Source organism: Bos grunniens, chromosome 15, assembly GCF_055505025.1.
Source record: "Bos grunniens cultivar Pamir isolate PY7600 chromosome 15, Bosgru_T2T1.0, whole genome shotgun sequence".
NCBI classification, from domain to species: domain Eukaryota; kingdom Metazoa; phylum Chordata; class Mammalia; order Artiodactyla; family Bovidae; genus Bos; species Bos grunniens.
The window spans coordinates 61,690,353-61,705,615 of NC_141179.1; the positions used below are offsets into that span (position 1 = coordinate 61,690,353).

The following is a 15,263-nucleotide window of genomic DNA, read 5'->3' on the forward strand; positions in this document are numbered from 1 at the left end:
CACATCCAAGGCTGCCCAGATGGCCAATGACAGAGCTGGGATTTGAAAACAACCATGTCTGGTGCCAATGCTGGGGGCTCTGACCCGCACCCAGTGCCTTCCAGACTGGACATGCACATGTGTGTCAAAATGCATGATGGAGAACAGTCCAAGTTCAGAGGGAGCAAGGGCAGAAACAGGCACCCATATCTTCCAGTAGAAGGAACTGGCTGCCCATCAGAGAAAGTGTAGGTGGACAAGTTGAAGGGGAAAAAAGTGAACACTCATGGGAACACTTGGGGGTCAGAGTCTGAGCTTTTTTCAAGTAATCTGGTTTAAATAAGCTCCATATAGGCAACTTGTTCTTGGCTACAAAATTACATTATGTCTGGCCAAACTCATCTCCCCATCTTCGATTATTCCTGAATGTCAAGTTGAGAGAGCCGTTTATGTTCAGAGTCTGAATGTCAATGCAGGGCTGTCTCTTTGAATCTGCTGTGTGAGCATGGTGGTGCCACTGAGCCTCTCCGAACGTCTCACGAGCTGCACAGGTGATTTTATACAGGCATCCAGAGAGGCTTCTCAGAGAGGCTTCTCAGAGAGGCTTTGCAATTAGCATGGTTTTCTCTTCCATGGGAAGGAAGGACAGAAGTAGATTGGTAGAGGTGACATTTTGCAAAGGAAAAGAAAATAGCTTTAAACTTCTGAGTCATACATGCAGCAATCCTGCTTCTTCACTGCAAAGCAGGAGAAAAAACGTTTTGTGTTAAGAAGGCGATAGCCAGAGTGGGCTTAGAGCCTTCTATGAAACCACTCATTAAGATTGTCCAGTCCAGGATCCCTCCCCACCTCTAATGACCCCCTGCCCCGTGCCCAGCAGTATTTCCAAATGCCTCAGCTCAGAGCCGAATTCTCAAAATTCACTTAATCTCTGAACTCACTTTGGTGTAATAATTAAACAAAAAGTACCTTAAAATTTTTAGGCAAGTGGGAATGGGAAGGCATGAGAAGGGCATGAAAAGACACTGGAAAAGCAAAATACCATGTGGATGTTAACTCTACCAAAGCAGCACATTCTTGCTGGATGAGGGTTGGGGGAGGGGGGTATTATTCTGGGCACAGCAAGTGTTTTATCTGCAATTGACAAGTCCCCAATCCTCCCAGCTTCTGTTTCTCCCTACTTAAGACCTGGGTCACAGTATTTATTTACTTAAGTGATGGAGATGAAGGCAGGCTTAACGCTGGCCACCTGTCAGAACAACAGTGACCTGCCTCTTAAGGGGATTTTGGCATCCCCCAGCATCTTTATAAGACAAAAGGAGCTGGGGAGAGAATGTAGAGAAAAAATTCACTAATTGAGCTTGAAAAAAGATGGTGAGATGAAATGTAAAGACCCAAAGGGCAAGAGAGGCTAAGATCCATGGGTGCCCTTTAATGCGACTTGAAAGAATACAGCCCCCTTCCTGTTCTGAGATTAGATGGGATTTTGCAAACTAGGATACCCAAACTGAAAAATCAGTCTCCCTGATCAGCCTCTAGCAAATGCCCTTGGCATTCTTCATGTTCTTTTTTTTAATTTATTTTTTAATTGGAGGAAAATTGCTTTACCATGTTGTGATGGTTTCTGCCATACAACAATGCAAATCAGCCATAATCACACATATATCACCTCCCTTCCCTCCCCACACCGCAGCCCTGCAGATCATCACAGAGTGCCTGCCTGGCCTCCCTGTGTTAAACAGCAACTTCTTACTGGCTATCTAGTTTACACACAGTGGTCTTGAATAATGGAAATAAAAACAAAAATAAACACATGAGACTTAATGAAACCTAAAAGCTTTTGCACAGCAAAGGAAACAATAAACAAGATTAAAAGACAACCCTCAGAATGGGAGAAAATAATTGCAAATGAAACAACTGACAAAAGATTACTCTCCAAAACACATAAGCAGCTCATACAGCTCAATGGGTAGAAGACCTAAATGGACATTTCTCCAAAGAAGACAGATTCTTGTAAAGAGGGATGGCTAATGGTTTCCAATGACTGCAAACAGACACACTTTCTCGGAAACAATGCTCTTGTAGGTGAGAAGTCAACCGGCAGGTCCTGCCTGGAGAATCTCAAGGCAGCTCTGGAGACGTGTTGAACAAGCGTGTGTTACCACTTACTAAGATGCCAGGCAGTGATCGCCACATCGTGCAATGTAGACCAACAATGTACAACGACGTCATCATCATCACCATCACCCCCATTTTACAGGAAGGGTGAGTACCCAGCCAAAGGTATCTGCGCCAGTTTGAGGGGAAGCCAGGCACTGGGGAGCCAGGCGCTGGCTCTAGGCTCTGTGCTCTTCTGACCACACTGTGCTAGGCTTCAAGCGGGAAGGACATGGTTCAGCTGGCTGCGGTTATAAAGCCCTGTGCAGTGTGCTTCAGCAGGCCCCCAGGTGAGGGAAAGGGAGTATCCCGCGGCCCCATCAGTCTTCTATCAGCTCTTGGACAGCATTCTCCTTTCTGTCCTAGAGGTAGGGTGATGAACAGGGAATTGACTAGAGAGTCAAAGAGACCTTCCATTTCCCTAGGGAATGAATTTGAAGCTTCCATTTTCCTAGGGAAAGTGATTTAACTTTTGGAGTCTCAGTTTCCTATCTAAAAAGTGGGGCTTATGTAACCTCTCCCAGAATTCTGAGATCCTGATGCTGGGGAAGACTGAAGGCAAAAGAAGAGGGGGGCAGCAGAGGATGAGATGGTTGGCTACCCTCACTGACTCAATGGACATGAATTTGAGCAAACTCCAGGATATAGTGAAGGACAGGGAAGCCTGGCGTGCTACAGTCCATGGGGTTGCAAAGAGTCAGACACGAGTTGGCAACTGAATAACAACAGAAACAAAATAGGAAACCGACTCAGCAGAGAGCCTGGTTACAGAAGGATAGAAAGCGCACAATGTCTAATCTATTTCTGATGTTTCCTTGTTATAAGGCCCAGCGGAGAAAACGTCTGGCCTTGGGACAGTCATCCTGGGCCCCCCGGAGGCAGTTCACACATATGGAATGGTGAACCTGGACCGGCTGAAGGAAGCTCTGTCTGAGCCAGTCCACCCCATAGATTAACAGACTGGGCTGCTTCCTGCCCCCACACAATGGAAAGCAATTTTAGTAAGTGCTTAGCTTAATTAGTGTCCAGACGTGCTCTCAAGGGCTGGGCACGCACACTTGTCATCGCGATCATCCACCTGTCTCTGGAGAGCCTGCTTTTCCAGAAGTCTGGGCCTAACTCCTTACACTGTAACCAGCTGAAATTCCCATTTGGTCAACGCTCAGTTCAGCACCCGGGGAATGAGCCTGAAATCACCACCCTCTTCTGCTGATGCAGTAGGTCAAGGAAGTATGGTTAACCTCCACAGCACATCTCAGCTACTAAGGTCATGGACCACTTTTGGCTCTGGGTGGCCACCCAAGACACTTCATGAGTATTAACAGTATGACTCTGAGCCAGAATTCTGGCCTAGGACATTCTCTATAATTTGTTGGTACTGAAATCCAAGAATTCTTTTTGTGGATTATACCAAAGGATGCCTCGTGGGTAGGAAGGGAGGAGGATGTGTTAGAATGCTACAATCCAACAGGCACTGGAATGCAGATGTACGGGATATATTGCAGATTCAAGATCACGCTGCTTTTCTTTAATGGCTCTTCCAGAGAAAATAAAAAAGACGTAATATGGTTTTCCCCACCCGGCCCCCTGCTGCCTCCTGGCTGCTGCAACATTCTAGTGTGCGCGTGCCCAGTCTCTAAGTCATGTCTGACTCTTTGCAACCCCATGGACTATAGCCTGCCAGGCTCCTCTGTCCATGGGGTTTCCCAGGCAAGAATACTGGAGTGGGTTGCCTTTTCCTCCTCCAGGGATTCTAGTGGTGGACATTACTTATTTTTAAAAAAAAGTAAGGGGGGGGATGGTGACTGCTCCTGGGGACAAAAGGGATCACGCACGGGTTACTCCGTTACCCACTGGTTTGTCTTCTCATTCCCACACACATGTCCACAACAGTCCCTCTTCTGCACAGTCCCTCTGTTCCTATAGACATTACAATAGCTAAAGACTAAATCCTCACCCTCTGAAATCTACAGCAAGATAGATGACAGCATGATGGAAGGAAAGAGTACACTGAGTGCCTTATCGATCTACCTGCCAGCCTGTGAACGGAAGGTAATAAAAATTTATTGAAAATCTGAAAAAAAAAAAAAAAGTCACTTATTCTAATTCCTCTGAAAGGGAGTACCAATGTTGCATATGAATAAATCCCTCTTTCCCCAGGACTAAACTACCACCCTCCCACCAGCACAACCCTCCAAACAGCACAGATTTAAAAATCTTGCAATTTTATTTGCATATAAAGGCCGCTAGATATAGAATATCACAATAAATTTAAAGAAACAACTGCTTTCCTAAATGTCATTAACAAGATAACATAAAATAGAATAAAGCTCGACAGCATTTACAATGGGAAAACAGAAAGGACTATTAGCGACAATATTTTGTGCTAGCGAAGATTGCATCAAAACACACAGTGCAAAATGGGGGGTGGGGAGGGAGGAGGACGTAAGGAGGCAATTCAGGGCATTTAAATATAAAGGACAACTAAGCCTTATTTTAGTTAGCTTCCATTGCATCCGTTTAAATCTATACACGCCTGCGAGTGTACCTAGATTTAACTCAAGCTCTTTAAGACCTTGAGTTCTGAGAACATGCGTCAGCTCCTTCGGACTTCTGATGCTCCACGATCAAGCATCCCTTTACAGTTGTACTGTCCTTGGCAATATTAAACCCCTAACTTAGTCATAATACACAAAAAATATTTATATATATAAACCCATATTGAAAAGGAGTCTGCACGCTTGTTTTTTTTTTTTTAACTGCATGAAATACCTGCTCTTGACAGATTCCATTTCCATATTTTTAAAGCTAAAATAATTTAAAAGAAACAAACAAACGATGAGACCTTGTATCACCACAATATGGATCTCACTAGCTAAGCCATCCTCTAAACGAGAGCTGTTTTTTTCCCTTGACACAGCTTGCTTTATAGTGAGAGTGTGAAGGGAAGTCTTTTCCACGCCTACTTTTGTTGCAAAGATTGCTCTAAATCTGGGCCACGTCTGCAAAAAAGAAGCATTCCCAAGAAAAACAACAACAACAAACATCATAAAAATAAAATACTTCAAACAATACTCTTAAACTGTTGTGCAAATCTGGGTGGTTTTTAAAACACTGCCTACCTGCTTTATTTCTTTTCTTTTTTTTTTTTCCAGCTTAAAGCATATTAAAATAAGACTTTTGTCACCTTTTCAAAAGAAAGCTTGGCTGCCCTTTGGCGAACACTAACAATTTACAATGGCGTGGCCTTTGAGAAAACGGAAGTCATTTTACAAATTGACAACGCTCTTTTGATTCCAAATGGATGCCCCATTTAAAAAAAAAGGAAGAAGAAGCATAACCTCTAGCATCACTCATGTTCCAGCAATTTACAAAAAGAACTCACAGGATCTGGAAATAAACAAGGAAGAGAATGTAAGTTTATAATTAGAAAAAATGGCAGTTTTTTTAGACCTTCCCTCACATTCCAATTGGGTGTTTGGAGCTTCAGGAACCCTGTGGGTTTGGAAGGTCAAATATAATTGGAGGGTTGGTCGGTTGAAAGCTGACTGTACACGTTGAGGCATTGATGTACGTCGTGTAACCGTCGGTCATAATGCCGTAACCTGTGGAGAGAGAGTGTCACACTTACTGTGAAATATACAAATGCTGGTGACTCCGTGCAGGACTATCAGCCAAGGAAAACAAAAAAGTCTTTGCCAGTGGGCAGTGAGATGAAATTCAGTGGAGCCCCTGTTACAGCTTTCAGAAGCTGCCTCCCGATTTTATTTTCTTTAAAGGGGGAATCCTCTACTTCAAAGAAAAGTGATTCCGTGTAATTTATTTCAACACTCGATTTGTAGAAGAGAGGCTGTGATTTCTTTACTAGTGAGAATAAAGAAAAAACATTTTTTTCCCTCTTGTTTCAAATGTGATTTTCATTTCAAAGCCCTGTATTAACTATTGAGTTCCAGGGAAGAAGATGAGTAACATAAACTCCTCAAGGGGGCAAACACATCCTTCACTCAAACCCAAATGGGCTTCAAGACAGGTGAGACTCACGCAGGGTATAGCACTGGGAGTTAAGAGACATGAATTCCTAGCTTCCTTATTTATAAAATAAGCTCTAAACTGCCCCAATGAAAGTTAACAATAAGTTATCTTTTCAAAATGAGTTAATTTATTTGGCTCCGCTGGGTCTTAGTTGCAGCATGCAGGATCTTTGGTTGTGGCATGTGGGATCTAGTTCCCTGACCAGGAATCAAACCTGGGGCCCCTGCATTGGAAGTGCCAGAATCCTAGCCACTAGACCATCAGGGAAATTCCAACACTAAGTGATCTTACTGTCACCTACAAATTGGTGCTTGCCAAGGGCATTTGCCATCTGCCTCTGTGGAGATGGAATCCTGTGTTGCTGTAGCTGTTGACTTTCAACATGCCCTGAAGGCAGGTCAGGATGGAGAGTGAGGCAGTCTGTGCTCCAGGGAAACTGGTGGAACAGGTCTTTAGATAGTTAAGATATTTTCAGGAACTGATTTCATGACCCCAATCCTCTGTTGTTCGGTTGCTCAGTCGTGTCCAACTCTTTGTGAACCATGGACTGCAGCACTCCAGGCTTCCCTGCCCTTCACCATTTCTGGGAGTTTGCTCAAACTCATATCCATCGAGTCGGTGATGCCATCCAACCATCTCATCCACTGTTTTCCCCTTCTCCTCCCACCTTCAATCTTTCCCAGCATGAGGGTCTTTTCTAATGAGTCAGCTCTTCGCATCAGGTGGCCAAAGTATTGGAGCTTTAGCATCAGTACTATTCAGGACTGATTTCCTTTAGGATGGACTGGTTGGATCTCCTTGCAGTCTAAGGGACTCTCAAAAGAGTCTTCTCCAACAGCGCAATTTCAAAGCATCGATTCTTCAGTGCTCAGCCTTCTTTATGGTCCATCTCTCACATCTGTACATGATTACTGGAAAAACCATAGCTTTGACTATATCAACCCCAACCCTTGCATCTCTTCATATCTAGAAAAGTACTAAATCCCTTCATGGTGACATTAGCTCCTCGTGACTAGCAGAAAAGCTTTTATAAAGTAAATGCTTGATTGCACTGAATGCCCCCTTCACCAAAATCTTATATATTGACGTTCCTCTACTACCTCTTTGGAACAGTTTCTCAGTTATCCGAGGTGCTGTCTCCCAGGCTGCAGTTCTCATTTTGCCCCAAATAAAACTTAACTCAAAACTCTCACGTTGTGCATCTTTTTAGTCAACATTTTCTTACTTGAATTGTGTGACTTTGATGCTGAGTTCCATTTTATTCAAAAGAATCAGTTATAATCAAATATCTGGGGTCTTCCTGGGTAGCTCAGCAGTGAAGAATCTGCCTGTAATGCAGAAGACTTGGGTTCAACTTCTGGGTCAGGAATATCCCCTGGAGAAGGAAATGGCAACCCACTCCAGTAATCTTGCCTGGCAAATCCTATGGACAAAGGAGGATGGTGGTCTAGCATCCTTGGGGTCGCAAAGAATCGGACACAACTTAGGAACTAAACAAGAAATAATCAAATGTCCAAGTGGTCTGGAGAGATACCACCACAGGACACTGCTTCCTACACTTCTTACACCACTGGACACTGGCTCAAGCAAAAACACTTCCCATCGGCAGTATAAATCTCTTGTGACCTATGAGAAGAAAGCTAAGCAAGTTTCTCTGGGCCTTTGGTATGTATATTCATATCTCTTATGAATTTCAACATGTTGAAATTTTTAGCACGTTTGCAGATTCGCACACGTCCCTGGATACCTTATATTTTGTCTTACAGCCTCTGTAATTAAGTTTGTAATTCTATGTCGGTATCAGGTTCTTATGGCACACAAGACTACATTTGTGAAAAAGAAATTTATCAGGACTTATACAAATAACTGATAAGGCTTTTTTTTCCCCTTCCATTTGCTAAAATTTCTCTAAATAAGCCTGTGGAGAGCTTAATGAGGGTCAATGGAAAAAATCTCTTAAGAAAAGAAAAGAAGCATTTAAAATGTGCACTGTTTAGTTCTGGGGTCATAAAGTCTTGTTATCTCTCTCCATCAAGAGGCTGGTATTTGCCCTCTCTCTGCCCTCTTCAGCTGTCTTAAACGAATAAAAGCGAGACAAGTTTATTTGAATATGATCTCCTTCCTTTTAAGCAAGTTTATTATTTGGGGACTTCAGTGGAATTCCCCAACTGTCTGGCTACTTTAAAGCTAATTAGTGATTTTTTTAAAAAGGATAAAATGCAAACTTATAGGTGAGGATGCAGAAATGCATGACTGCCCCCCAGAAATGCTATTTAGACATGATCTTCCATCCTTCCTCTACTCCCAGCCCGTATCAGGCCTTAGAGAAGTGCCCTCCTTTCCAAAGAGTGTGGCTCAAAGTCGGGGCAGGATGGTATCCGCTCTCAGGGAGCTGGACCCTTGCTCTCCATCTACACAGCTCGTGCCTACACTCGGAGCAAGCTGGATTTTCTCTGGCCCCAGTAGGATGATTTTCAATATGCTGTTTATTACCCACCTAGCCAGGAAGCCACTGGATTGAGGACTTTGCAAAGCAAACTTTGGTTTTTCACAGTGCCAGGCCTAAATTCCTCACCTGCAGGTTCATAAATAACTCAGAGTAACAGCCGTGAGTGAGTGAATATGGAGGCTGCTCACATACACACACTCATTGCACACAAACATATGTAACCAGGAGACGATGGTACAACCACAAAACCTAAGGCCGGTCTGTCCCAAGGCCCACGGACCCCTGGTTTGAAAAAGGGAGGAGAGAGAAAATCTAGGGCCTCCAGCGAGGCTTTCAGATTCTGTGAACTTGACTTCACAGCTTACCCTGAAAGGCAGAAAACAGCAACTTGACCAGTTCCCATCTAGGGGAGATTTAATTATGCTGTTTAACCTCAGCCCCAACTAAAAGCACGGATGATTTCTGAGAAGTCTGAAATGGTTTTCTGAGCTTTAGTAAGGAAAAGTCTACCTACAAATGTGTAGGTTCCACCACTTCAGTTCTATATCTTTCATTGCATGTACAAAGTTATTAATATTTTTTGGAGAAAGTCTTGTATAATATTTACAGGTAGGAAGAGGCCAAGGACATTATTTAGTCTAAAATCCAGGCCATTTCTTCTAATGCTCTTAAAGAGAAAATCTGTCCTTTATTCCATCTGTGCTGCTCTGCAATAGTGGTTATCAACCACTCTTCATCAGAGCCCTGAGATTCCAGAAGTCATCTGGGGTTAGTGATGGGTTTCCCAAAAGGTGGACCAGATTCGGTTTCTTACTGTTTATGGAGGAGGGCATGGCAACCCACTCTAGTATTGCCTGGAGAACCTCGATAGACAGAGGAGACTGGTGGGCTACAGTCTATGGAGTCGCAAAGAGTTGGACACGACTGAGTGACTGAGCACACACGTTCCGCTTACAAGAGAGCAGTTCTCCACAAAATACTTCTCAGCTTTATATGCAAGTGTTTCTCATAACATTTCATCTCATTGAAAGCATTCCACAGGTAGAGTTTGGCAACCACCACTCCAGTTATTCCCGGTAACTAAGGTCTCTGCTGTGGAATGAGATCATGGCTAATGACTCATAATGTTGTGAACCCCTTTCTTCTGGTCTTACCTTCATGGATTCCACCAAACACATGGAGTTTGGGCCGGACTCGCCTCTGGACTGTGTTTAAAAGCTCCACGCAGCCCACTCTCTGAAGCTCCTTTGGAACCCAGTCTCGAAAACCTAAGGGTAAAATGCAATCAATACTCTTAATTTTCTGTCTTCAGGTAAGGTTTCATTTAGACTTTCAGGAAGCCATAACTCACAGAAGGTTTATTACATTATCTGTAATCCTAGCCTCCCCATTAAAGCTTACAATGGCTTTTAAGGAACTTTTCACTCGTCACTTTGTCTTCTTTAGGATCTTGAAAAAAAATTTTTTTTTTGGTTTCCATTTTTTTCCTTCCCTTAATTAACATTTTTTCCCCCCTCCCTGTGAGGGATTTGATTTATTCAGCCATGGGCTTCAAATCTTCTTCATGGGCCCAATGACATTTATTCCCGGCAGTCCCATACTCTCTCTTTTTCTCTCAATTCAGTTGCTTTCTTTTTTAAATTATAGCTCTCTTAGAGCAGTCTACTTCCAAGATGTAGACTTTAAAGAAGAAGGGCTAGGAGGGACTTCCTATAAACTGGCCACAAGATATCTTGTTCTCTTTATTTTTATTATCATTTTTTATCTTTGGCAGCACAGTGTGGCATGTGGAATCTTAGAGTTCCCCAACCAGGGATTGAATCTATGCCCCTTTGCAGTGGAAGTACAGAGTCCTAACCATTGGACCGCTAGGGAAGTCCTTGTTCACTTTAAACACATCAACTCTTAACCCTTGGTGGTTCCTGATGACCCACGCTTGGGAATGCCAAGCTCTTCCTCTGGTCTCCTCTCTAGCAACCGGGCAACCATGGTGACCCTGTGGTGGCAATGCAGTAAGCTGGGGCTGATGGACTACCTTTAAGTAAAAGCCACTTAGTTCTATGTCTAATGCAGAAAATCCATAAAAACTGACGTCAATTATAGCAAAAGTCAGCTACTGAATGATTATGGCCCAGAATGGAATCCAATCGCCTCAGTGGGATGGGGTGTTAGGAAAGCAGACAGGCCAAAAGGCTAAGTCATAATCAGTGGGAACACACACCATTGCTCCATTAGGTGATTTCTGCCACTCAGAACTGATCAGTCAGAAAGGGAGAGGCCAGCTCACTCCACTTTGTTTGGCAAAATAGTAGAAATGAAGTTTTAACATCTCTATAAAGACATGCTGACTGGGGAATGGCCAGAGAATATGGAAAAGCGTGGAATATAAGCAAGGGGCCCTATAAAAAATTCAATCAGAGATTTCAAAACTTTGCTAATTAGAGGAAAAACTTTAATCCACAGTGATTGGCATATTCCCTCATGGATTTTTTTTTTTTTTTGAAGAGGGAAAACATCTCATTTCATATATAATCACCTGAGAAAGTGTCTTGCTGGTATCATAATAATGAAGTCCCATGTGTCACGGTTCCTTTCTTAAGAGGAAAAGATTCAAGGCCAATTCCCATATCCGCCTCCTACCTCCTAGCCCAGAATGTTCACAAGAATTCCCAGTTAACTACACTGATTAATGTTCAGCTTTACCTAATGAAAACTTTGCCTGGCTTTTTATTAATAGAGCTTCTGTAATAGCTCAGTTGGTAAAGAATCCGCCTCCAGTGCAGGAGACCCCGGTTCAACTCCTGGGTCGGGAAGATCCCCTTGGAAGAGGGAAAGGCTACTCACTCCAGTATTCTGGCCTGGAGAATTCCATGGACTGTATAGTCCATGGGGTCGCAAAGAGTCAGACACGACTGAGCGACTTTCACTAACATTTTGGAACTCTCTGATATAGATCTTACTCTGCTACACGCACAGCCACTCTCTAAGTTACTCCAACTTTACTACAAAGAGAGGGATGGTAGCCTCTTTCTTAAGAGTTCCCGGATGGGGGTGGGATGAATTGGGAGGTTGGGATTAACATATATACAGTACTGATACTATGTATAAAATAGATAACTAATGAGAACCTACTGTATAGCACAGGAAATGCTACTCAGTGCTCTGTGGTGACCTAAATGGGAAGGAAATCTTCCCCCAAAGAGACAGATGTATATGTGTAGCTGATTCACTTTGTTGCACAGAAGAAACCAACACGATATTGTAAAGCAACTATACGCCAATAAAATTAATTAAAAAAAGAAAAAGAGTTTCTGGAATGTATGAATTCTTTGGAGGCCAGAATTCAGACTGACTGCCACTTGCTTTTGTACCAAAGCTAATGACTTTGTTAACAACAAATCAATTGTTCTGTTCGAAGTTATTTTCCAAATAATACTTCAGGCATGTAAACATTTCTATGCTGAGGATGTCGAAGTCCCTGACAGTAAGCAGCCTTAAGAGGATCAAGTCCAGACCTAACTAGGTTACTCAGGGAAAGGATCGAGTTGGCTAGGATTTGGTCTCTATAGTGTCTCTCTATTTAAATCACGCTGAGCAGAATACTTAGCCAACAATTTAATGACTTAGTCTCCAATGATTGCAAAACAGGGAAATTAATTACTTATGACTTGATAAAGGTTACTGATAAGTATAACCATGTAAAGTACGGAGAAGGTGGGGGTGGGGTAGGGAAAAACCACAGGGATGGAGATTCTGAAGCTTTGAAAAGTAGGGAAGTGCTGATCTTGTGCAAATCTGTATAAATTCCCCATCTGCAACAGAACTGGCTCCTTGTCTTATTTCCCTTCACTCCTCTTTATGAAAATGTGCCACCGTGGCTCGTGCCCTGGTCCTCCCTTCCGCTGTTTCTTTGTGAAACACACAGCACTTCCCTTGTCGGGGCAGGAAGGCAGCACTAAGCGGTGTGGGTGGGGAGGGGGTAACATCCATGAAGATTAAATTCACATTGGGGGATATGTGTTAGGTATTTTTTATTTTTCAGGTTGACAGAGGAGGGAAGTGACATGGACAACAACCCCAAACCACAGGGAAAAAGTTACAAAAATCATTCATTTTTGCATTGTTTTCCCCCTCTCTCCAAACCAAGAGGATCAAGAAAACTTTCTTAGAACTGAACATTTAACAATTTAAGACGATAGATTTCATGGTATCTGGTTTTTAATACAATTTTTTTTAAAAAGGAAACTCTCCTACTATAAAGGAAACATCTGGATTGTCTGAGAATATCTTTGTGTGACAAGGCTGTGCCAGCATAATAGACACTCAGTAGATGAGAGGATCAGGGTGGTGGTCCTGTTTGAAAAGGGGCTTCCCAGGTGGCTCAGCAGTAAAGAATCTGCCTGCCAAGCAGGAGATGTGGGTTCAGTTCCTGGGCTGGGAAGATCCCCTGGAGAAGGAAATGGCAACCCACTCCAATATTCTTGCCCGAGGAATCCCAGGGGCAGAGGAGCCTGGTTGGCTATAGTCCATGGGGTCGAGAGTCAGACACAACTTAGTGACTAAACAACAACAAAACCTGTTTGAAAAATATTCTGTGGCTAAACCAAACCACTAACAAGCACACGAATCATTAGAAGATAATTATGTAAGTCAAATAATCATCTTCTGGCCCATAGTCTGGGTAACTGAAGGTAGCTATGGTGCATATTGGCAATCTAAACCTGGATGCAGCTTCACTGTATCTATAAGATCCAGCATCTTTAAGTAAGGTTCAACATACTGTGCTGTGCTTAGTCGCTCAGTCGTGTCCAACTCATTGCGACCCCATGGACTGTAGCTCACCAGGCTCCTCTGTTCATGGGGATTCTCCAGGCAAGAATAGTGGAGTGGGTTGCTATGCCCTCCTCCAGGAGATCCAGGAATTGAGCCCAGGTCTCCCACATTACAGGCAATTTTTTTTTTTCCGTCTGAGCCACCATAAGTCCTTACTTAACACTTTGGCTTAAAAAAAGAGAGAGTAAAAAGATTCTTTTCCTGTATAATTAGCTCAGTGTTAAACTTTTAAAGCTCTCCTAGGTTCCACTATTACAAGGAAAAGGAAAATGAGTTCCTTTGAATGAAAGATTCCATCATTTCATTACCATTCAAAAGCCCTGTGATTGGGAGGTCTGTGTCTTCCTTCCATTCCCCACCCCACCCCCTCACTCCAAAGTGAATACAGTTCTTAAAATAAATGATCAAGCTCAAAGGACTGTGGTGCTCTATGCTCATTTGATTTTTTCCTGAGTTGACTAAATCAAAAAATTTAATTTCAAGAACACCTGTAAGCCCAGCAGAACTGCTGAGTTTAATTATCATACTGGGTTTCTTTAAAGACATTGACTTTTCTTTTTTCGATCACTTTTTTTTTTTTTTTTGAGGAAAATGATTATGTCCCTGAAGCATTAGTCATTATGCTTGGGAAAAAAGGCATCACAGATAACGAAAGGACACCTTTGCTTCACTTACCTAGAGGAGGTCCGTGTGTCATGAGTATGTCAATGCCCTCGGGGATGAGGTTCCACTTGTCCAGCAGAGATTGACCTCTGGGCAGGTTAAAGCCCCATCCATTAAACCACGGGGTCCTTTGGGGGAGATAATGTACATGGTATCAGGCCAGCAGAGCCACATGTCCGCTCTACACGATTTCTCTCTCACACATTCATTCCCCTATGGTTTGCATTGCTCTCTTTTCTCTTTTTGATGGTTGGCCCTGGCAGCAGGATGCTTTTTTGTTGACTGCTTCAAAACCAGTGCATCTGAAAATCAAGTGTGGAGCCTATGAATTGTTCAACTAGAAAGGGGCACAAGAGCCTTTCCAGTGGAGACTTTCCCAGCAGACCTCTATCAAAATCTTAACAATGCTTTGTCTTCCCCCAAATCTCAGTGCTTCCGAAAGATGCCCAACCCAGATCTGAAGCCTATCCACTCTTGCTATAGTGTCTCAAGGCTAAGAAATTTCATCACTCTCCCTTCTTCCTCACCATCACTATGGAAGGGCTTCGCCAGATTCTTACTGAAATTCTTGGAGAAATAGACAAGCGCTCTGAAAGCAGAAACCTGTGCACTTATGAGATGTTTTGAACATCCTGGACTGAGAATGCTGAAAAAAGTTGGGAGGCGGGGGGCTCTGAAAGGTGAGAAGGGACACAGGGAACAAAAACTCAATGTGGAATTTTTCCCCATCACCGAAAGGAAGACTTCTGGGGACATTCTTGGTCACTCTGGAATCCATTCTCCTGACACCAAATGCATGCATTCCACCCTCTCAGGGATGTCTGCTCTAGGAATGAGTTTCTGAGATTGATGCTCTACATCGAAATGATGGTGTCTTCGTCCATCCAATGAGGGTTTCTAACTGGAGCTGAAAATGTCTCTATCATTTATAACAATGGGAGAATGATCATTTTTCTTCTGTAAATACGACAGACTAAATCACATCGGCACCAAACCATGCCCAGTGCTGTCCTGTTCCCAAACATCTAGATGGAACCGTTGTTTTTCAAAACCAATTCTCTTTTGTGCTGCAGGAAAATTCTAATTTACTAGGGTATACACATCAAAGACAAGTTGGTCAGTTTCCTGGCTAAGCCCAACTTTTCCCTTC

General features: G+C 43.1%; 1 protein-coding gene across 17 annotated transcripts in view; it reads right to left on the bottom strand.

Annotated features, from left to right (window-relative positions):
- Positions 1-4,344: 4,344 nt before the first annotated feature.
- Positions 4,345-15,263, bottom strand: part of MPPED2 (metallophosphoesterase domain containing 2) — a 211,636-nt gene continuing 200,717 nt past the window's right edge. For all 17 annotated transcript variants that reach the window (XM_086338609.1, XM_086338624.1, XM_086338613.1 and 14 more), the window contains 3 exons: positions 14,126-14,241; positions 9,772-9,885; positions 4,345-5,741 (listed from right to left, as the gene is read on the bottom strand). In XM_086338609.1, the coding sequence (XP_086194735.1) occupies positions 5,623-5,741; positions 9,772-9,885; positions 14,126-14,241 (349 nt within the window). In that variant the 3' untranslated portion in view covers positions 4,345-5,622. The remainder of the gene's footprint in view (positions 5,742-9,771; positions 9,886-14,125; positions 14,242-15,263) is intronic.